Below are 22,854 nucleotides of genomic sequence, written 5' to 3'. Positions count from 1 at the left end.
GAAGGAGATAGTCATCAACTTCAGGAGGTGTAGTGGAGGACATGCCCCTGTCTACTTCAATGGAGATGAAGTGGAATGGTTGAGAGCTTAGAAGTCTCTAGGTGTCCAGATCACTAACAACCTGTCTTGGTCCCTCGCTTTAGTTAAGAATGCCCACCAACGTCCCTACTTTCGCAGGAGGCTAAGGAAATTTGGCATGTCCACTGCGACTCTCATCAATTTTTACGGATGCATCATGGAAGGCATTCTTTCTAGATATATAAGAGCTTAGCATGGCTTCTGCTCTGTCCAAGACCTCAAGAAACTACAAAGAGTCACGAACAAAGCCCTGTCTATCACGCAAACCAGCCTCCCATCCATTGACACTGCCTACACTTCCTGCTGCCTCAGAAAAGCAGCCAATGTAATGAAGGACCCCACGCACCCTGGACATACTCTCTCCCAACTCTTCAATTGGGAAAAAGATACAAAAGTCTGAGGTCATGTACCAACCAATTCAAGAACAGCTTCATCCCTGCTGCTGTCAGACTTTTGAATGGACCTACCTTATATTAAGTTGATCTTTCTTTATATCCTAGCTATGAGTGCGACAATAGATTCTGCACTCTCTCCTTTCATTCTCTATGTATGGTATGCTTTGTCTGCAAAACATGCAAGAAACAATACTTTTCACTGCATACCAATACATGTGACAATAATAAATCAAATCCAATCAAAGCAAAGATCATTCAATCCACGCTATTGCTATGAATGTGCTTTGAAGTTTCAACTAAGAATCTAGGCGATGAGTGTGAAAGGGGTATTTGATTGACAGAAGCGTTACAGGTCAGGTCATAGAAACAGAAGAACAGGATCATTCACCTCCTTGAGCCTGCTCCGCCATTCCATTCGATCATGGCTGATCTATGCTTGAATTCTGTTTATCTGTGTTGGATCCAGATCCCAAGGTACTGTGACTTAACAGCTAAACCTGACCTATGGCATGGGGAGATGTGACGTGAGTCTCCCAAACCTGCTTCAAAATTAGGAAGTGCTCGCTGGTAATGAGATTGGAGAATATATATCTCTGCCAAATTTTCCCACTAAAAAATGAAACAAAATGCTGATTAGCTTCCCTTCAATTATTTTTTCTTGCCATTTTTGATTGACACAGAGTGCTTCTGGAGAAGGGGAAACTGAACTCTGAGAGATGAGAACAGATTTAAATGGTGAGGATTTTCTAGGTTAATGGTGATGTCTGATGATGTTAGCTCAGCTGGCTAAAACCAGTCAAGCCAATTCCTTCAGTAGTGCAAATTGCTCCAGTATGTAAAAAAATTGACTTACTTTTCCAAGAATAACAAGAGAAAATTAAAGTAAATGAAGATCATAACACTGTGCAAATCTTGTTCCTTAAGAAACATCACTGTTTTGCAAAGAATTTTAAAAGTTTAAGAATTGATCACAAGTTATAAGAGGATTATGCACCAAAATGTCAATGTATTCCTATACTTTTGTTTAATGTACATTTGTTGGCTGGTTTAATAACAGTACTTTTGTGTACTTAAGCAGATTTATTCCTAAAATGAACATTTACTGATGCAGATATCTACACCATCTGTCAAATGCAGTTTTTGAGATAAACAGTAAAGGCCACATCCACTGAAAGCTGATTACCTTTCCCTGTACTTGGCTTGGTATGCCCAGCCTGGGAAACTTGTAATTGCCCCAGCTTCAAGTCACAGAAAGGTTTATCACGCAACTGGATTCTTGCCAAAATTCGTTACATATTCCAGCACAGTGTGGTTTCAATTGCTGTAAACCATTGACTGAACTATATATCCTCAACTGGTAATGTCTGAATGTTATTTCCACAACTACCTGTCTGTATGGAGCACACTGAATTTCTTTAAAAGCTTCAAACACTTTTCTTTGGAAATGTTTATTTCTATTTTTGTACAGACTTGTACAGAAAGGTTTTAGTTAGTATGTGCCATTATCCAGAAACATTTGACACAATTTTGAGTTTATCCAGGAAATTGCATTTTTTTCCCATTTTGGAATGGAATCAACAGCTCTGAATTCTCAGTACTGAATTCCTGAGCTCCGAAGGATGCATGTGCTCATCAGTGGATACATTTAAGACTGGGATAGACACATTTTGTTGTCTCTCAGGGAATCGAGGGATATAGGAGTGGGCAAGAAACTGAATTTGAAGCTCAGAGTCAGCCATGATCATGGTGATTGGTGGAGCAGGCTCAATGAACCAAATGGCAAACATCTTCTGTGCTTGTGTCCGGGTCAATGGACGAACATCTTCCACTGTTGCATTGTGATCAGATGATGGAATCTTGATTGACTTTCCCCTCTCAAATCCATAAGAACATAAGAAATAGGAGCAGGAGTAGGCCATCTGGCCCTTCGAGCCTGCCCCGCCATTCATTAAGATCATGGCTGATCCGTCGTGGCTCAGTTCCACATTCCCACCCTCTCCCCATAACCCTTAATCCCCTCTCTTATCAAAAACCCATCAACCCGCGTCTTAAAAATATTTAGCGAGGTAGCCTCCACCACTTCAACGGGCAGAGAATTCCAGAGATTCACCACCCTTTGAGTGAAGAAGTTCTTCCTCAACTCCGTTCTAAACCACGCCCCCTTTATCTTGAGGCTGTGCCCCCTAGTCCTACTGTCCTTTGAGCGGGAAGAGCCTCTCCACCTCTATCCTATCCATCCCATTCATCATCTTATACGTCTCAATGAGATCTCCCCATATTCTTCTAAACTCTAACGAGTACAAGCCTAGTTTATTCAGCCTCTCCTCATAGCTCAACCCCCTCAACTCCGGCATCAGCCTAGTAAACCTCCTCTGCACTCCCTCCAAGGCCAAAATATACTTGCGTAAGTACGGCAGAACTGACTCTCCCTCTCTAGCCCAGGAGTACCAAACTTTTCCCCCTCTAATCCAGGAATACCGAGGCCAGTGGCATTCCCACCATGTTCCAGCTCAAATCAGTTAGTCCAACATAACAGACATCAAACCTGGAACCTTACTAAAGTGCCAAAGGAAAAGCTCAGGTACTCCCTGTGTAATTCAGCAAACCATTAGGGAATCTTATGAAAGTGATGCAAACGTTACTTTTAACCCTGCTAACATACTGTTTGAATCTGTTTTTGATTCACCATACTTGTTTCATAAGCTTCTTCTCACAATCCTTTTGAAAACCCGAGTGCAGCTTTTGAAAATCCTGATTTACAACATCCTTTATCTACCCTGCTGGTTACATCCTCACAAAACTCGGATAGATTTTTTAAACAGGATTTCCTTTTCATGAAACTGCTGATTACTCACATTATGACTAATCACATTATGATTTTCCAAACACCCTGTTGCCACATCCTTTATAATAGATACCAGCAAAATTCCCAACCATAACGTCAGGGTAAGTGGCCTGTTGTTCCCTGTCCTGTCGGCCACATTTCTTGAATGACGGCATTATATTTTCTGCCTTCCTGTTGGCTGGATTCATTTCAGAATCCAGGGAGCTTTGGAAGATCACAACCAGTGTACTCACTGGGTGTGGTTTTTCCAGCCTGCTGTATTGTACAGGTAGCGCAGTGGGCTGGGAAACCTCAGTAGTGGGCTTCGCGACCGGCATCCGGCTGATACCAACTTTCTCAGGTCATTTTTTATGGCATAATCAGCTTGCACCGGAAAACAGCGCGAGGCTAATTACAACATTTAAATCGCTATTTCCAGGTCATTAGTGAGCCTCAGACAGCACGGGAGAAGGTTGGGAGGTTGGAGAAGTGATCGGGAGGCCAGCAATTGGGGGGGGGGCGGTGGGTGGTTGCTGCACTACGTATGAAAATTTTGATACTGGGAGTTCGGTGCATATACAGTGGCCGCTCAGCGTGTTGATACCAGTCTTTCGGTAGGAATAGGGTTCCTACTCACTAGCAAGAATTATTTGGCAGGTTCTCAAATATAAGTTGCACCTGTAATTTGTTCCAAGGCAAATTGATTTGGCAAATGGTCAGGACGTTTTCTTTGTTTTCAGGTGGCTGTTATTTTATTTGTCCATTATCATTTCAGTATAGCTTGCTGATAGATAACATTATTATTAGAGTAGGCCAGTGTAAGACATGTATAAATGTGAGGCCAGCATTTTCAGTTCATTATAAGAAGTGTAATCGTCTACATAAAATATAAATATCTCCCTTGCTGGTATTCTGATCATTGGGGAATGGGGTGTTCTGTATGCTGTGTCTACTAAAACTACTGTTGAAGTGCCAGCATCTGCCAAAGTGTTTGTGCACTTTCTTCCCTCTCCAAGATATGTGTCCACATTCCCACCTTTCGCCATGCCAATTTTCATAGTGCAATTGTGAATCAATAGATCATACTGTCCCCTGGTGTTCTGAACTGGAACAGTCTTCTGGATCATCTCCACATTATATGCAAACGCAGGGAGACTTGTTCCATTCATAGCTTGTTCTAGAATTTCCTGCAGGTATGCATCCCGCAAGAAGAACCGGAACTGGCACCAATTCCACCATGGTCAAATTCTGCGCAAACCTTGGCATCACATGCATATTTCCTTGAAAATTCTATTTCCTTGAGGCAGAAATGTGGCTTCTTGCTTACTGATGAGTGTTTTGTGAAAATATGCTTCATTGGCGTGTCACGGAAAAATCTTGAATGGAATGCTGAGTGGATATGTGGATTCAATCACATGTTGAGAATTTCTAACTCGGGGTTATAGAGGCCAGGTTTTCTTTTGTGTCAATGTAGTGATTTCTCCTCATGCTGTCCATAATCTGTAGGCCTCCTCATTTACAAAATAGTTTCCATTCAAATCCACACAGTTGAATTAGATTAGCATGCAAAGTGGATGAATTGTAACAATATACAACAGCAATAATCACCAAAGTTTTGTCTTAGATATGTACTTACCTTGACTCTGATATACCATGCATTTGCAGAATAATCAATTCCTACTGCTATCTGATTATTAACTATACTATGCTATTTGATATATTTTTATGACTCAACAGCCATAGTGCATTTCGATTTTATGTATGTTGATGGCAGGAAGTTATCTTCATAGACTTGGGAACCAGTGAAACTTTCTCAGTTCTCATTTCCTCTCCCAAATTCAGTAACTGTAGCCTCAAAACAAGAACATCTTACCATAACCACTACTCACCACAGCCCAACTTTACTGTGACCTTCTTTCATTCACGTAACATGCAACCCTACTCTTTCTGATAAGCAGTGTCACTTCCTTTGCCTACTTGACTGGAAGTGGAACAATTGGCTGTGTATCTATACAGTAAGTCCATGAGCAAGCTTAACCTTGGCCAAAGAATCTTCCCTGACTAGTGACAGTTAATTTGTGAATGTTTACATGTAATGCATTTTTTGGGGAATTAATCTAAAATCAGAAATAACTCTGAAGGAGGCTTTAATATGTAATATAATTGAACATTACTGAGAACTGAACCCTTTGAGTGCAAAATGCAAGGGGCTAAAAATTGATTTGTGCTTTTTTTGGCTGCAAAGATCATAATTCACAACCTTCCCACGCTGGTTTTAGCAGTATGTTTGGTGCTGTGCCTCATCTTCATGATTGTTGCCTAGTCTCTGAGTGACTGCCAGCTGCCTCTGCAGAGAGAAATTACGCTGGTGGCCTGGTCTTAAAAGCAATCTGCCCTTTAAAGGGAAATTGCACTATATTACAAGAGGCTGCTGCTGAATATTAGTACTGCAAATGTAAAAAAGGTAGAGAGAAGGCTGTAGAATAAAGGGTTAAAAGGTGGGATATACTATCATATGACATAGATGATTTTGTACCACTGATATCAGTCAGTCATGTCAGACTCTCGCGAGAGTTGGATTCATGCATAGGAGCAGCATGCATATGGTGTAACCTGTTCAGAATTAGTACTAATAAACAAGTGTTGGACAGATAGCAGAGTATGTCTATGAACTGAGTCCCACACCTAGAGTTCAGAGATACAAGGGTTAGGTTAATGATATAGCTCTGCAGGCCTTAATGGTGAAGCTAGACACCATGGTTTCACTAGGGTTCAAAAGGCCCTGAAGGATTGGGAACAAGTGACCATGATCTAGATAAGCAACAAGTGACCTGGAGCTGAGGGCCTGGCAGCAGTGCTACAAGAAGCTCAATGACCTCATAATGTTGGTCCAAGTCAGTGAGTGTATCTTCATATGACATCTCCTACCTTATGGTATACCACTCCACCAGCCTCTCACACAGCTCGATCCACTACAGCCACATTATTCACCCTGGCACTCCAGATTCAGACTTACTATCCAGATACTCCACCTCACACCTATACCTCTGGCTATTTAACTGGTGTGCAGATTACCCAAACATAGTGCCACATAATCACTTTCATTATTTGAAGACATATAGCAAGACAAGGCGGTATTTAACAAAAAGGAGCAGAGCAGAAGAGGATTCTTGCATCTTTGCTCCTTGACAGTGATGGTTAGGTGTCTGGCAGCCCAACCAGCATATTGAGGGTGTGCAGATCCACCAGTGCTCTTGCCATTGTGATCTTTCAAGTTCTGTGCAGCAGAATGTGTTTAACATCTCGCCCTCTGGTGTTGATTTCTCCATAGGACGAAACTATCACATCAGAAATTTGCTAAGCAAGATTTGCATTTCTAGTCTATTTGTACGTAACAGTGGAAAAATCCTTTGCCGAATCTTGTCTGTGTAGACAGTAAGTAAACTGTGGGGATTGTTTTTCATCTGCATCATGCCAGCAGTCTCTAAATGCAGAGTGAAATTCTTTCACTTGAATTTGCTACCATTCAAACTGCAATTCTATTATAGAAAATATTTAAAGAAAATTAAAAATGAGAGGATAAAAGAAAATGCATACTTTTTTTAAAAAAATTGCATTCTCCTTTGTAATCCTTGGGGTTGAAACCTAAAATTCTTTTTAAAAAATTGAAATGTGTTTGTATTTGGACTTAATTCACGGTACTTGAATTCAAACGATGAGAAAATCAGAAAGCTGTTTCCTCACTGTTCATCAGCCGTATAAAATGAGACACTATGTGAACTTGTCCTGTTTCACACACTGAGGACTGTGATATTCCACATAATGCATCTGAGTAATATTGTTAGAAAAAATACCAATCGCGGATTTCTCTAGTCAAAATGTCAAAAGACAATATTTTAACGACTGGTGATATAATAGGCACATCAGACCACTGAAAATCTTTTGTTACTGGGAAGGAGTGTAGAACACTTGATACTAAATTGTCATTGATGGAATGTGGCAAAATTATTTAGCAATACTGACCCTTGATCGTGGCATTTTGTGAAATTGTTTAATAGGACATGGAAACATACCTGTTGACCCATCACGGTCATGCCTGCTGCAAAATACTGCAGCTGCTGCAAATCTGAAATGAAAACTAAAAATGCTAGAAATAGAAGCATCTATGAAGAGAGGAACAGAATAGAAATATCAGTTGATGATCTGTCATCAGGACTGGATAAAGCTAGAAATATAGTAAGTTTCAAGTAAGTGCAGGAAACAAGGGAGGAAAGAGCAAAATGGAAGATTTGCAGTAGGGTGGAAGGCAGGAGTGATTAAAAGAGAAGAGTGGCCATAGTGAAAGGTAAAAGTGGGTGGTGATGGGACAATTTTTTTTAAAAACAAGGATGCATGGAAAGGATTGAAATCACTTTTGTTCTAGTGTTGTCCTACCTGAGGAGCTGAAATTGATGAAGGTGGGAAAATTCCTGGCTCCTGCACTCTGAGAAAAGGGAGTGATTCTGGAATTGTTAAATTGGGTGATCTGAAAAGTGCCTAATGAGAAGCTGAAGTTCTGGTCCTTAGGATTGAACTAAACTACTTTAGAATGCATCAAAGGCCAAAGTCAGAGTGGGATTAAGGTGGAAAATTAAAATAGCAAATGACAGAAAGTGAAAGGTCAAGTTTGTGCAATCAGCTGGTCAACGTTTGGTCTCCCCAGTGTTGCGTACAAAATGGAAAGAATACAGGCCTCTGCAGTGGTGGAACCACTGCCATCCAGAAATGAATAGCTCGAGATCCCATCAATTCCCAGCACATTTGTTACTATTCTTCTGATGTTTCAGGACAGGGACACAAAATTAAAAGTTAACTCGTTATCTAGGAGTACTAATAAGAACATAAGAAATAGGAACAGGAGTAGGCCATCTAGCCCTTCGAGCCTGCCCAGCCATTCAATAATATCATGGCTGATCTGAAGTGGATCAGTTCCACTTTCCCGCTTTCTCCCCATAACCCTTAATTCCCTTGTCTGTCAAAAACCTATCTACCCGTGATTTAAATATATTTAGCAAGGTAGCCTCCACCACTTCAACAGGCAGAGAATTCCAGAGATTCACCACCCTTTGAGTGAAGAAGTTCCTCCTCAACTCCGTTCTAAACTGCCCCCCCCCCCCCCAATCTTGAGGCTGTGCCCTCTAGTCCTGCTATCCTTTCTGAGCGGGAAGAATCTTTCTACCTCTACCCTATCCATCCCTTTCATTACCGTATACATCTCTATAAGATTCCCCCTCATCCTTCTAAACTCCAACGAGTACAGACCCAGTCTATTTAGTCTCTCATCATAGTCCAACCCCCTCATCTCCAGTATCAGCCTAATGAACCTCCTCTGCACTCCCTCCAAGGCCAAAATATCCTTGCGCAAGTGCGGCGACCAAAACTGCACACAGTACTCCAGCTGCGGCCTCACCAGTGCCCTGTACAGTTGCAGCAAGACCTCCCTGCTTTTATATTCTATCCCCCTTGCTCTATCAAACCATTCCTTTCCAGGTGCCTCGCTATTTCTTCTTTGATGACGGATTCAAGCGTTTTTCCAACTACAGACATTAAACTAACTGGCCTATAATTCCCTGCCTTTTGTCTGCTATCTTTTTTAAACAGCGGTGTAACATTTGCCGTTTTCCAATCTTCCGGCACTTCCCCGGAATCCAGCGAATTTTGGTAAATAATCACCAAGGCATTCACTATCACCTCTGCCATTTCCTTCAGAACCCTGGGATGCATTCCATCCCGTCCTGGAGACTTGTCCACCATCAGTCCCCTTAGTCTATCAAGCACTACCTCTCTAATGACAGTAATCGTATTCAGGCCCTCGACTCCTACCATCTTTCTATCTTTAATATCCGGCAAACTATTCGCGTCCTCCTCCTTGAAGACCGAGGCAAAAAACTTATTTAAGGCCTCCGCCATTTCCTCATCTCCCACCACTAAATCCCCCCTCTCATCCTCTAAGGGTCCAACATTCACTCTAGCCAGCCTTCTCTTCTTTACATAATTGTAAAAACTCTTACTGTCCTTTTTCATATTTTGTGCTAGTTTAGCTTCATAGTCTATCCTTCCTTTCTTTATCAACTTCTTAGTCATTCTTTGTTGATTTTTAAACCTTTCCCAATCTTCTACTCGCCCACTACTTTTAGCCACTCTGAACACATCAGCTTTTAATTTAATACTCTCCTTTATTTCTTTTGATAACCACGGCTGGTTATCCCTTCTCCTACATTCCTCCTTTACCATCAGAATATATTTCTGCTGAGCACCGAAAAAGATCTCCTTAAAGATCCTCCACTGTTCCTCAGCAGTCTGACCAACCAATCTGCGCCCCCAATCTACATTTGCCAATTCCTTTCTCATCCTATCGTACTCCCCTCTGTTCAAATAGAGGACACAGGTTCGGGACCCTACTTTCTCATCTGCCATCTACATCAAAAACTCAACCATACAATGATCATTCGTCCCAAGAGGATCCTTCACAACAAGATCCCTAATTCTTCCTGCCTCGTTACACAACACCAGATCTAAGATAGCTCGCGCCCTCGTTGGTTCCGTCACACACTGTTCAGGGAAACTATCCCGACAGTATTCCAAGAACTCTTCCTCAAGCCCACTGCGTCCGACTTGGGTCAACCAATCAATATGCAGATTGAAACCCCTATAATTATCGCCGCTCCATTTCTGCACGCGTCATTTATTTGCTTGTTTATAGCCCGCCCCACCTCTAAGTTATTATTTGGGGGCCTATAGACCACACCCACCAACGTCTTCCTCCTGTTCCTTATCTCCACCCATAACGATTCCACGTTTTGCTCTTTGGAGCCTATATCTTCCCTTACTACCGCCCTGATATTATCCTTAATCAGCAGAGCTACCCCATCCCCTTTTTCCTCCTGTCTTGGTTCTGTACTGAGTTGTGCTGGTGTTAACAGTAGGGCTAACATAACAAAAGCAAAACTAAACTTCCCAGGGTCAGCAAAATAGGAACTGCCCAAACTTTATTTGCTGTGTTAATACTAAAGCAAAATACTGTGGATACTGGAAATATGAAATCAAATCCTGCTGAGTATTTCCTGCATTTTCTGTTTCTATCGCCGCAGTATTTTTATTTGTTTATGTCTGGGCTGCACTCCAGTGCAGAAATATTTACAAAAATATATCTGTTGTTTATTCTGCTCTTGAGTATTGCTACTTGTAGTAATGAGCTGTGCGAGCATTTACTGTATGTTTCAGACTCTAATTGATATGGAGGTGGATGTAGGAGTCATAAGTAGTCCAGAAATTTGCAACTAATTGCCCTATTTAATTAAACAGATTGTGAATTTGTGTATCACAAAACCACTGTCAGCTACGGTAGCTTAAATCACATTGTAAAAAACACTGAGTGAATGTGCATCATATTTCAATTCCCATCTGCAGCCAATTACCCTCTTTCCTGAAGTAAGCGTAACAAAAATAATTTTATCTTTTAGTTATGTTTGTATACTAAAGAACTTGCAAAAGTGTCACCAGTTCAAACTGCTGTAATTATTTCCAGTTTTGCTTTCCCTTGAAGTTGTGAACATTTGTACTACAGGCTACAAAATGATAAATATTGCATTTGTTTTCAAAAAACTAATTACTGCTATTTGCATCGAGATAAAGAGCATTATTTTACAGTACAGTTTCACTTATGTTATTCTACGTCTTAAACATATCATTTTCAAGTTTATTTATTAGTGTCACAAGTAGGCTTAACTTAATATTGCAATGAAGTTAGTGTGAAAATCCCCTAGTCGCCACATTCCAGTGTCTGTTTGGGTACATTGGTCATGCTAAATTCCCCCTCAATGTACCTAACCAACACAGCTTTCAGACTGTGGGAAGAAACCGGAGCACATGGAGGAAACCCACACAGACTTGGGGAAAACGTGATTGCACTGTAACCCAAGCCAGGATCATAACTGGGTCCTTGGTGCTGTGAGGCAGCAGGGCTAACCATTGTGCTACCATGCCATGCTCATTTTGCAAACTGTAATGCTACTTGTCTCTAATGTAATGAACCATTTCTTCAGCTGCCCTGTGAATGCTAAGGCGTTGGGCTGCTTTGTTGGTTCCAGCATTGTTACTTTTTTTGCAACTACCTTGCAGAGTTTTTTCCCCTTCTCTCCAAAGGCTAAGGCAATCTAGCTGGGAGAGTTTTCAGTAAGTTTTGTGGAAGTACATTTTACGTGAGCCGTGTAGGCTCAGGTGTGTGGCAGCGATATTGCAGGTTTTGGAGGAAGCAGAACTTGAGAATGAGTGGCTATAATAAATGACTAATGCAGTTGAGCCACATGAACAATTTTCGACCAGGAGCTGGTTTTGTCTTCACAGATAAAGCAACTGATGGCATTAGATAATGAAAGTTAACACCTGTATTGCACGACCACAGCCTTATTTCATGGACACACGCAATTGCCAGTTCATTAGGGGATGTCTTGTTAATGTGTAAAAATGGTCAAAAAATTAGTAAAAATATTTCAATATTCAGTCATTATAGAAGCTTTTTTCATTTTCTTTTCAGTTAGTACTTTGTGAATGGGAGGCATTTGCTTCCAAAATCATATTTTAAGAATTTCAAGAGCAAGATAATGATATAGAGCTTACTAAATGTTAAGAAGCAGGTGTGTGATTTTAATGCCATTTATTGAAAATGTTCTGCTCAAGTTGTGTGCTCTGCAGTTAGCTCATGAAAAGAGTATCTTGCTGTCAGCATCACTGTGAACATACATACATCAAGTCTGTTGAAAGTTGCTGTGTTTGCAAGGTAGCTACAAACCACTGTCAGAAGTTAAATCATTGGAAGTGTAAAGTTTTGCCAGAAGTGGATTTATGATTCATCTTTTATTTTGTTTCCAAAGGATCTCATTCTCCAATCAATGCATCAGTGTTGCCGTTTTCCATCCACCGCTGGAATTCAGAACCCAGTCTTGCTCACTTAGGTCCTTCCAGCTGCAATATATCTGCAACTCTTCTTTCCAGGCCAGCACCAGAGCAGGTGTTCCACACGCTGCCCCCTCCCGAGGAATCTATTGCTGGCCTGCGGCGGAGTGGCTCAGTGGTTGTGCCAACAAGGCGCCAGCGAGACTCAGACTATGAAATGGAATCCGCTGCCAGAGGCCGTTCACGGGCCATCGACAATCAGTACATGTTCCTTTGATTCTATGGCAAAAGACAAGCCACTTGGGAAAGTGGACCCAGATTTAAAATTATTTCAACACTGAAACATTTTCAGATTGCTTTCAAAAACTGAATGTATTTCTGTTTCAAAGTGGGGCAGGAGGTAGGGCTGGGAAACCTTCAGAGCAAATGCAAGTTTGCTCTGCAATGGATCTCTCCTACTATTAGGCCTGTTGAAGGGCCTGTTTACAGCATTAAGTTGTATAGCTTTGGTTTTGATTTTTCTTATAAATTAGATGGGGGGGGGGGGCGGGGGGATGGTAATTCAAAATTTACAAGAAATCTTTTCATTTGGCATATGTAAAAATTGTATATGAAGTGAATATAATGTTTAAGCATATTTCTTTATATATCTGTTTATTTCCATTAACATTTTAAAAATTATTCTATTAAATACTTTAACTTAATTGCTTAAATACAGACATGCGCTATGATTTTAAAATAGTCATTGTTTCTTGCTGCAGTTAAAAACAAATTTGCAACCATTCGCTGGGTTTACAAGTCCCAGTTAAAGTAGATTTCAATATTTAGGAGTTTGTTTTTTTGTGTGCTTTCGCCTCTTCCTTAACTGACAGTTCAGGTATATGATATAGCAATTCCTGTATTTGAGCAGGAATGGGAACACTAAGGTGATCTAATTTTGAAAATTTTATTGTCTTATCCTTCAGTATGATAGTTGCAGAGCATTTCCCCATGGTGGGATTAGGTACATAGGTTTGGGTATTGTTCTGTGAGCAAATCTCCTGCATTGCTGCTCCCTATAGGTATTGTAAGAGCTAAAACATTATGCCAATAAAATTGAATGCAGGTACATGTACTTTTGAGACAAAAAGTGTAAAAAAAAAGATGAATTTTAATAGAGGTTAGGTTGCATCTGGCTCGCTAAAGCAAAATGCTGCAAATACGTAATCAGATCTGGTGATACCTGTGGAGAGAGGAACAGTTAACAGTTCAGGTCAGAAAGTCTGACTTTGCGTAGTTAAATGGATTAAGAATTTTGTACACTGTGGAATTCGTGTACAGGTTGGGAGAGATTTGATGTTTAGTAAATACGGAAGAGCTGGCCAGGGGAATTTAAAAAGTGTTACCTTAATTGTAAGAACTATTGTTTCAAAATGTTTACAATTTGCTCCTACCTGAGAGTTTTTCCATTGTTTTTACTTCTTTCATCATGGTCTGCTGGAGCTCTTGGAAAAAGTAGAGAACCAGCGATAGGAGTGGATCATCATGGGACGAATGATCTAGTCACATGTGATGGCACAGTTTTGCCTAGTAAATTTGCCTAAGTCAGAATACATTTACTTATGCTTCAAGTGATACAAGAAATATTTAATTAATTATGTCATCAAATCATGTCATGTATGTACATTTCTAGAAGAAAACCAGTCTAACCCATTATGTGACCTGATAATCTATCTGCCTAACATCCATTAGCTTGTCATTGCCTCTGAAAGGCACAGCCATTACATCTAGTGGTCTTACTTCAGCAGAATTATACATTGTGCATTAGATGGTCAAATCTTCCTTGTCCTTTTAAAACAATGTATTTTAAAATCTACTTTGTGCAGTACCATGCTCGTGCATATCTGTTCGAATATTTTAAAAAGCATTAGTTCATCAATTGTTATGTTTCCGTTTGAAGAGTATAAATCAACTGTCTTGCTCAGTCTTACTAGCAAAATGTTCATTCACTTCAATAAAAAGTGCCAATTTGTCCTGCTCAAATGATACTTCAAGGTAACATCTTAACCAGATAGTGCTTTATTTTGTAACCATACTCTTAATTTTTTTGACTCAATCAAAATTCCTGCTTCGATATTTTATGATGCCTGTGATCAGTGTAGAATTTTGCAGGTAGCTAGATATCACTGGATAGAAATGGTGAACTCAGGGATGTTCAAACGCTGTGAAGGTGACAGTCCATCATTTGGAACTAGTTTTGTGATTGAATGGATTTTTTGTAAAACTGCATTTAGTTTTAATCATAAAGTTTTGCATTCAAGAGCTAATCAACAAAAGCAAGGGGGTACAATTGATGAATGGTATTTGTACATCAAAACTACCTTAAATGGCACTAAAGTGTTGATATTCTATTTTGAACATTTCAGGGCAATCACATTGCCAGTAATGTGTGTGTATATATATATACACACACAGCATTTCAACAAGAGGGGGAGGAACCTAACTGACGTGGGGGTCAGGGAGCTTCAATACATTTGGGAGGAGAACAGTTGACCTAGACTCCTGCTTCTGGTCACTATCATTGCTTTTCCTTCCTTTCTGGAAAGAGCTTGTATGTGACCATGAGGGGAAGGTGAGTGATGACAAACACCCAACACACTCAACATTCAACTATTGGACTGGGTTTTGTGGTCAGTGACAATGGAAACTTTTTAAAAAGCTGCTCACAAAACCATCAGGCTGCAGGCAGATTTCCTCTCTCAAAACTCTTTCAATTTGGCACCTTCGGCAGGGGCTATTATGTTGGTTCAGTGTATAATAGGAGAAAAAAAACAAAAGACTGATCAGATTGAAGAATTCTTACAGACAGCAGAGCAGGAAATAATTGCATTTAGGTACAGGAAGTGAAATAAAGAATGGAAGTTATATTGCAGGATCAAGGAGATTTAAATGAGAACACAATTTTTAAAAATTCTGCAACATATATATTTGAGTGAAAGAGTCCATGGTGGTTATTCAGCTGTAATAATCATTTAACATACTTTTTAAAATGTAGATACTCCTGATTGAACAAAGCTTTATCAGTTTTTACAGTGAGAATGAGGATTAATAATTCTTATCACATTGCTGAAGACTAATAACACGCTACAGCGATGCAGGCAGCAACTTTTGGATTTCCATGTCAAACTGTGTATCTGCAGACACTAGGTATTGCTGTCAGTTTCATTCAGTAATAATTTTGTCATGTGCTTTTTACCAGAGGTGAGAATTTGCTGGGAAAAGCAGCATGTGAATGACACATGCTGTATTAATGTACAAATTGGCTATCCATCTGTAGCAACCAAAATAGTTTATGAATTGTGATTCATGTTGCTAGGCAATTTGAGCAATTCACAAAAAACAGCTCCTGACCTGTAACCACCCCTTGACTTTCATGAAGTTGCTGAATTGCCCCCTTAAGTGACAATCAAACTTGCCACAAAAGTAATGGATAGCACAATTACCATTTTAGTTGTTGTAATTGTTAACAATAGCTAATTTAACTTCTGATCTAAAAAGTGGAGTGTGGTACATCTCTCTTTCAGGTCATGAGTCAGTTGTTGTAGGCGATAATAAAATAGTGCAAGTAAAAATCTTTATTTCCCCCCCCCACCCCAATTCTATAGTAACTACATATTCTATATAGACAAGGTTTAAATCGAAGGGAAAATGAAAGAAGCAGATTTCAATTAGGTTGGATGCACCAAGCATTTTTATTGGCTTATTTGCTTTGCTTGTCTTAGATAAGTGTTACAGAAAATAGATTTGCTTTTGACACTGCATAGTAATTGCAATATTTAGTGATAGGTTCATAAAACACTATCTCTCCCTTAAAATTTGTCTTGCATTTTGTATGAATTTCAGTCCCAGAGAACTATAAACTCCTGCTGTTTGCCTACATTTCCAACCATTGCACAAAATTAGCCTTGTTAAATTTCAATGGCACCTTAGATTTGGTTTCCTGTGGACAGAAATGAGACGTTGAGGTAAAATACTACAATTAAAGCATTTGTAACATTCTTAAATATTTAATGTAATGAATACATTCCTGCAGCACATTTTTGAGAATTTGATAATCAAGTGATTGTTAGAATGATGGGCAATACACAATGGGCTTGTGGCAATGTTCACATCCCATGAAAGGATTAAAAAATATAATATTTGGCATGAAAAGGAAAGTGATAGAACATGCTAATTAGATTTTTAATGCAAATCAATAACCAAATACAACAATTTAATGACTAATATATATTGAAATCTTTGCACTTAAGCTGGTTTGACATTAGGGGATTTACATCATGAAGATGCATGTTGCAGACCTCTCGAGATTGGTTACTCTCAAGATTAAATTTACCTGGAACAGTGGTAGTACAGAAATGCTCACCTCTGTGGCCGTTCATTATGTACAAAATTGCATGTAATATTACTGGTAATTCTCTACCTAGTGAATTCTACTGGGAGCATTTAACAGAGCTGAATTAATTTGCATTTGGAAATGGAGAGGACACTTGGCTGCTAGGGTCTTAAATGCATGGTTGCCATCTTAATAGAAACTGCATTTTCACATTTTCCAATCTTTTCCTTTTTTACATATGCTGCAAAAAATGTTCTGCATACTAATATCTATTTGTACTGTAGTAACTTATTGTACATCATATTTTGCCATGGTAATCATTTGATGCAGAAATTAATAAAACCTTATTTTTCTTCATTACTAGAGTAATGTGAGTACTTAAGAGGGTGCAGTGATAGATTTTTTTATTTGGTTGCATATATTTATTAACACAAACAAATCAATGCAATCAGTAACAAGTTCTGGTGGTGATTATATTGGAAAAGTAATATAGAATGTTGTTCAATAATCTGTGCAAACAGTAAGAAGTGACATGTGGTACAAATGAGGAATTATTGTGGTCAGACGAATATTCCTTTTCCTCAAGTGTCATGGTTACATTCACCCATCTCGGTCAAAAGGTAGCTCCCCTGATAGTGGAGCAGTCATGAATTCCAAAGCGTCTGCTGCTTCTGTCTCTAACATGGGATGTGAATCCACATCCTTCTGCCTCCAGTGCATGTGCCAACAACTGAGCCAATCTTTGCTTCATTTTCAACATTCAATTCGCTCAAAGTCTCCTCCATGTTGTGAGGAGTCACCTACTGGCATGCCTTTAGCAATGAAGTGTAAAATCTCCCATTTAAAATACTTTTAAATTATTCTTCATCAGACACCTCAAAATGAAATCTGTGCTCTGTCATACTTATTGAACCACCTATAGGTGATAAAGTATATGTCAACAAGAATTATAGCCTAGATTCTCAATCCAAGTCAGACACAAAATAAATGCCCAAAAACTGTATATTGAAGTCAGCTTGTTTACTGTACGGGCTGAATTGAGGTATTTATCCTCCACGAATCTCCTCACATCCTCCATCAAACCAGATCTGCAGAGCCCACTATTCCTTCCTCCATCATGTACTTATCACATTTCTCCTTATCACACTTCTCCTTGAATGCCTCAGTAATATTACTTGAATTAAGTCATTCACATAAATATAGAAAAGCTTTGATATATTGAACAAGTTTTGTAATTTAAACCTCCCCTGAAATTACTGAGGCACCCAATAGACTACAGCCAAGGTTCCTTCAATAGCAACTTCCAAACAGCCATCACCTAGTAAACAAGGGCAGCAGGCACAAGGGAACAGCACGTACTTGAGCACATACAGTTGCAAATATTTCAGCCTTCTGCTGGGCTTCCTCATTATATCAGATGGGAGATGTTTTTGAGGCCTCCTCCCCTGGGTAGTTGTCCATTACCAATCAAGATTGGACACGGCAGGACTGCAGAACTTCGGTCTGATCCATTGGTTGTGAAATCTCAGCTCTTTCTAGTGCATGCTGCTTCTGCTCTTTAGCATGCGTGGAGTCGTGTGTAGCTTCACCAGGTTGAATTTCATTTCATTTTAGGTATGCCTGGTGTTTCTTCTGGTATGTTCATCTGCATTCGTCATTGAACTAAGCCTTCACTTCAATGCCTCATCTGAAAGACGGCACTTCCAACAGTGCAGCATTCCCGCAGTATTGCTTTTTTGTTCAAGTCTATGGGTTGGACTTGAACCCACATGCTTCAATGGCAAGTGCTACAATTGAGCCATGTCCTGATCCCTGTCCCTTCAGCATCTCAATTTTTAACTACCTATTTCCTATTAATAAATTAGTAGCTGCCTATAATTGAGCAAATAGTGATGAACATTTGCCATTGCATAGAAGTCAATTAAAAAGGTGCCGCTTATAATGTATTTGGGTGGTTCACTAGGCACTCACCATTATAAAAAGCTCTGCTAATTTCAAAGTGAGGTTTCCAGAAAATCCCTGGGGGCCAACCACTTCAATGATTCAAATCTTTTGTCAAGTTCAGGCAGTTTCAATGTGTGATTCACAAAGTGAGATTACTTTGGTGATGAAATTCTGGATGCAAGTGCTAGCAATCAAAAGAAGCAGTTGCTATTTCTTTGTGACTTGCATTATGGCTGTTGTGATGTAGTCAAGAGATTTCAGACTTTGTTAGAAACTAAAGGTATTTATTGATGAGAAACTTAGGTACAGGAGGTTTATGTTGCAGAGTCCAGTTCTACACATTTGCAACATGGTTCCAGAGTAAAACACCCAAGAAAGGACTCTCTCTCTTGTCTGCTCACTCTCTCTCAATTTCCACTGATTTTGTAAATCAGGTAACTCATTTTTGCTGTATTGTCTTAAAGAGACAGTCACTATATTGACCACATAATAGGTAATTCACTAGTGTACTTCTAGCTGTGGTGACTGCACAGACTTGAATCAAAAATTTCACAGAATGCTTCTGTGAAAACATCAGGAATTAAAGTCAAACTAAAGCCACAGATGCTGTAATGGGGCTGCCCTGGTGGTAGGACTGGAGAGTCTTAATGACATTACTGTTACTAGAGAGGCGGTGCTCGACAGACTGGAGGGGCTGATTGTGGACAAGTCGCCAGAACCGGATGGAATGCATCTGAGGGTTCTGAAATGGCGGAGGTGATAGTGGATGCCTTGGTGGTTATTTTCCAGACATCGCTGGATTCCGGGGAAGTGCCGGAAGATTGGAAAACGGCTAATGTTACGCCGTTGTTTAAGAAGGGTGCCAGGCAAAAGGCAGGGAATTATAGGCCGGTTAGTTTAACGTCTGTTGTAGGTAAAATGTTAGAATCCGTCATCGAGGAGGAAACAGCGAGGCATCTTGAGAGGAATTGCTTGATAGAGCAGACGCAGCACGGTTTCGTTAAAGGGAAGTCGCGTCTGACAAATTTACTGGAGTTCTATGAGGATGTGTCTAGGGCGGTGGATAGAGGAGAGCCGGTGGATGTGGTCTTTTTTGATTTTCAGAAGGCGTTTGACAAGGTACCTCACAAGAGGTTATTGCAGAAGATCAGGGGACATGGAGTTGGGGGTAGGGTGTTAGCGTGGATAGAGGATTGGTTGTCAAATAGGAGGCAGAGAGTGGGGGTCAATGGGTGCTATTCGGATTGGCGGATGGTGACTAGTGGAGTGCCCCGGGGTCGGTGCTGGGGCCTCAGCTATTTACCATTTACATAGATGATCCGGAGGAGGGAACCGAGTGTAGGGTGTCGAAATTTGCTGATGACACCAAGATTGGTGGAACGGCAAATTGTGCGGAGGGTGTGGAGAGTCTACAGAAGGATCTAGATAGGTTGGGCGAATGGGCCAGGAAATGGCAAATGGAATTTAATGTTGGCAAGTGTGAGGTGGTCCACTTTGGTAGGAATAATGGTAGGAAGGATTATTACTTACGTGGAGAAAAACTGCAGCAGGCGACGGTGCAGAGGGACCTCGGGGTCCTTGTGCATGAGTCGCAAAAACCCAGCTTGCGGGTGCAGCAGGTGGTCAGGAAGGTGAATGGGATGCTGGCCTTCACAGCGAGGGGGATTGAATATAAAAGTAGGGAGGTCTTGCTGCGGCTGTATAGGGCATTGGTGAGGCTGCAGCTGGAGTACTGTGTGCAGTTTTGGGCGCTGTACTTACGCAAGGATATTTTGGCCTTGGAGGGAGTGCAGAGGAGGTTTACTAGGCTGATGCCGGGATTGAGCTATGAGGAGAGGCTGAATAAATAAGGCTTGTACTCGTTAGAGTTTAGAAGAATGAGGGGAGATCTCATTGAGACGTACAAGATGATGAATGGGATGGACAGGATAGAGGTGGAGAGACTCTTCCCGCTCAGAAAGGATAGTAGGACTAGGGGGCACAGCCTCAAGGGGGGCGGGGGGGGGGGGGGCGCGGTTTAGAACAGGGTTGAGGAGGAACTTCTTCACTCAAAGGGTGGTGAATCTCTGGAATTCTCTGCCCGTTGAAGTGGTGGAGGCTACCTCGCTAAATATTTTTAAGACGCGGGTTGATGGGTTTTTGATAAGAGAGGGGATTAAGGGTTGTGGGGAGAGGGCAGGAATGTGGAACTGAGCCACAACAGATCAGCCGTGATCTTATTGAATGGCGGGGCAGGCTCGAAGGGCTAGATGGCTTACTCCTGCTCCTATTTCTTATGTTCTTATCAGCAATATTCTGGCAGGGAAGGGTGACAAAATCATAATGGCCCTGATTTTACCAGCACGCCAGCCCCAATGGTTCGCAGAATGGCATTCTCTGTTGGCCTTGGGCATGACCTTTTGCGCCTTGGGCAAGCATGCCAGTAAAATTTGAGCCAATATATTAAGCAGCTGAGCAGTGATAGGCGGGCAGCCGGGAATTACACCTGAAACTGAGTCACTGTTATGCACGGGACCCGAGTTTAATCCCACTTCTGGAGGAGCAGGGATTGGTTCTCAGTGAAGTATTCAACAGTCATGGCACTGAACCTGTCAGGTGAAAAAGGATACAAGTTTTCACATCACCAATCACCGGCAGCAGTTCCATGCAAACACCCAAAACAGGACATTGTCAGAAAAGGTAAATGTGCTAAGAGTTTACAGTATAATTTAGATGTGGTAAAAAGAGGGAGAGATAAATGGTTATTACCCCATTTGAAAAGGCCCCTTCAACAAAAATGTTTAAGTATCACCGGTCTATCATAGCCCAGGATTTAATTGCATGGATTGTAACATTAAGATTTACAATCAAGTGAAAATTGCAAGATTACTCACAGGAGTTGTGAAGAAACTTCAGTGGTTACTCATGTTCCTTCATGAGGGTAAACGTAAGAGTATTAGAAAAATGAAAAAAGACAATTTGGTTAATTGAAGCTTATTTTCAGGCACTTAGCTACATCATCATCCCCATCCACCAGTGCTGAGTGTTTCCAACTTTTTTTTTGTTTTTATGTCCGGATCATGTTTATGTTAAAGAGATAAATGAATGGAGACCATTTTAGAGCAAACTGTACATGATCTGTTTAAATTAAGTAATCACAACAGCCTTATCACATTCCATAATTTTATGTTCATCTTCTATTCCCTGCTGCTGACCACTAAAGGTGTAGAAAAAGTCAGTCGCACCACTTGGTCAGTTTTTAAAACTTTTTATTTTTTTTGTTTTTTTTTTAAACTTTTTTTATATTATCTACAAAGTAAAAGTTTTTAACTTAAAAGTTACATCACTGTCTGGTGACAGTGCTCTCCTCCAGCAACCTCTATTCATAAATAATCCACCAGTTCACATCCAGATTTTGTTATAAGATGGAGTTCAAGTTTGGTTAGAAGCAGAGGGTTCTGTTTGCCAAATCTGGATGGCTTGCAGCAGGAACAAACAATTTTATTAGTTCTTTCACCATGAGAAGTTCATAACTTAGAAGGGTCAGGCAAAATAAATACATTCCAGTTATCAGAAAGCAGATTTGGGGCAATTTGTAAGGCTGTTGATAGGACACAGATTCCAGATTTCCACATGGTTCTCATTTCTTCCTCGCCACTCTATCTTGCCTTCTTCACAACAGCAGCCATTGAATCACTCGGTAACACATTCCTATTGGATGTTATGTGACAGCGTATGGTTTAGCATGAGAAGACAATTTTTAGTACTCTGTGCTTCTGGTTCCAGGGCAGAAAAGGATGTGTGGCATCAATTGACCAGCCTGTTGCTTACTGTAGGACAGAACTACAACTGCTGCTGATGATGGGCTTGTACTAATGGGAGATGAAAAAAAGAGAGAGTTGCAAGTTACCACATTTACTCCATAAATACAGGCATGCTGGCATTTTATTTGCATTCATGATGTTGGCCAGGGTCACAAACACACTTTTCAATTGAAGCTTCAATTTACCTGGACGATTTTAGGGATGGGCAATAAATGCTGGCTTAGCCAGGGATGGTCATGTCCCATGAAAGAATGAATAAAAATAAAATTCCAGCTATACACAGTGGGAAATGCCAAGCAAACTCCAAGTGACTACATACTAATATCCTGCACAGGCTGCCCTGGCACAGTTGCAATTAAAGGCAGCATGGGTACAGAATAAGGAGGAGACTGGTTGCTCAATCCCAGCTGCTGAGAGATATGGGAGGACAGCAATTCTGAATCACACTTCAAATCCAGTCGTCTTTTTAACAAATTAGTATTTACATCAGGAGCAGAATGTGAA

General features: G+C 40.5%; 2 protein-coding genes across 9 annotated transcripts in view; one reads left to right on the top strand and one right to left on the bottom strand.

The window, feature by feature from the left end:
* Positions 1 to 12,769, top strand: part of sh2b3 (SH2B adaptor protein 3) — a 208,258-nt gene extending 195,489 nt beyond the window's left edge. For all 3 annotated transcript variants that reach the window (XM_080208264.1, XM_080208263.1, XM_080208265.1), the window contains one exon: positions 12,210 to 12,769. In XM_080208264.1, the coding sequence (XP_080064390.1) occupies positions 12,210 to 12,508 (299 nt within the window). In that variant the 3' untranslated portion in view covers positions 12,509 to 12,769. The remainder of the gene's footprint in view (positions 1 to 12,209) is intronic.
* Positions 12,770 to 21,778: 9,009 nt separating this feature from the next.
* Positions 21,779 to 22,854, bottom strand: part of atxn2 (ataxin 2) — an 84,033-nt gene continuing 82,957 nt past the window's right edge. For all 6 annotated transcript variants that reach the window (XM_080208257.1, XM_080208258.1, XM_080208260.1 and 3 more), the window contains one exon: positions 21,779 to 22,398. In XM_080208257.1, the coding sequence (XP_080064383.1) occupies positions 22,370 to 22,398 (29 nt within the window). In that variant the 3' untranslated portion in view covers positions 21,779 to 22,369. The remainder of the gene's footprint in view (positions 22,399 to 22,854) is intronic.

This window comes from Carcharhinus amblyrhynchos, chromosome 20 (genome assembly GCF_965287045.1).
Source record: "Carcharhinus amblyrhynchos chromosome 20, sCarAmb.v2.hapA, whole genome shotgun sequence".
Taxonomy (NCBI): domain Eukaryota; kingdom Metazoa; phylum Chordata; class Chondrichthyes; order Carcharhiniformes; family Carcharhinidae; genus Carcharhinus; species Carcharhinus amblyrhynchos.
This window is presented reverse-complemented; position numbering and strand designations above follow the sequence as displayed.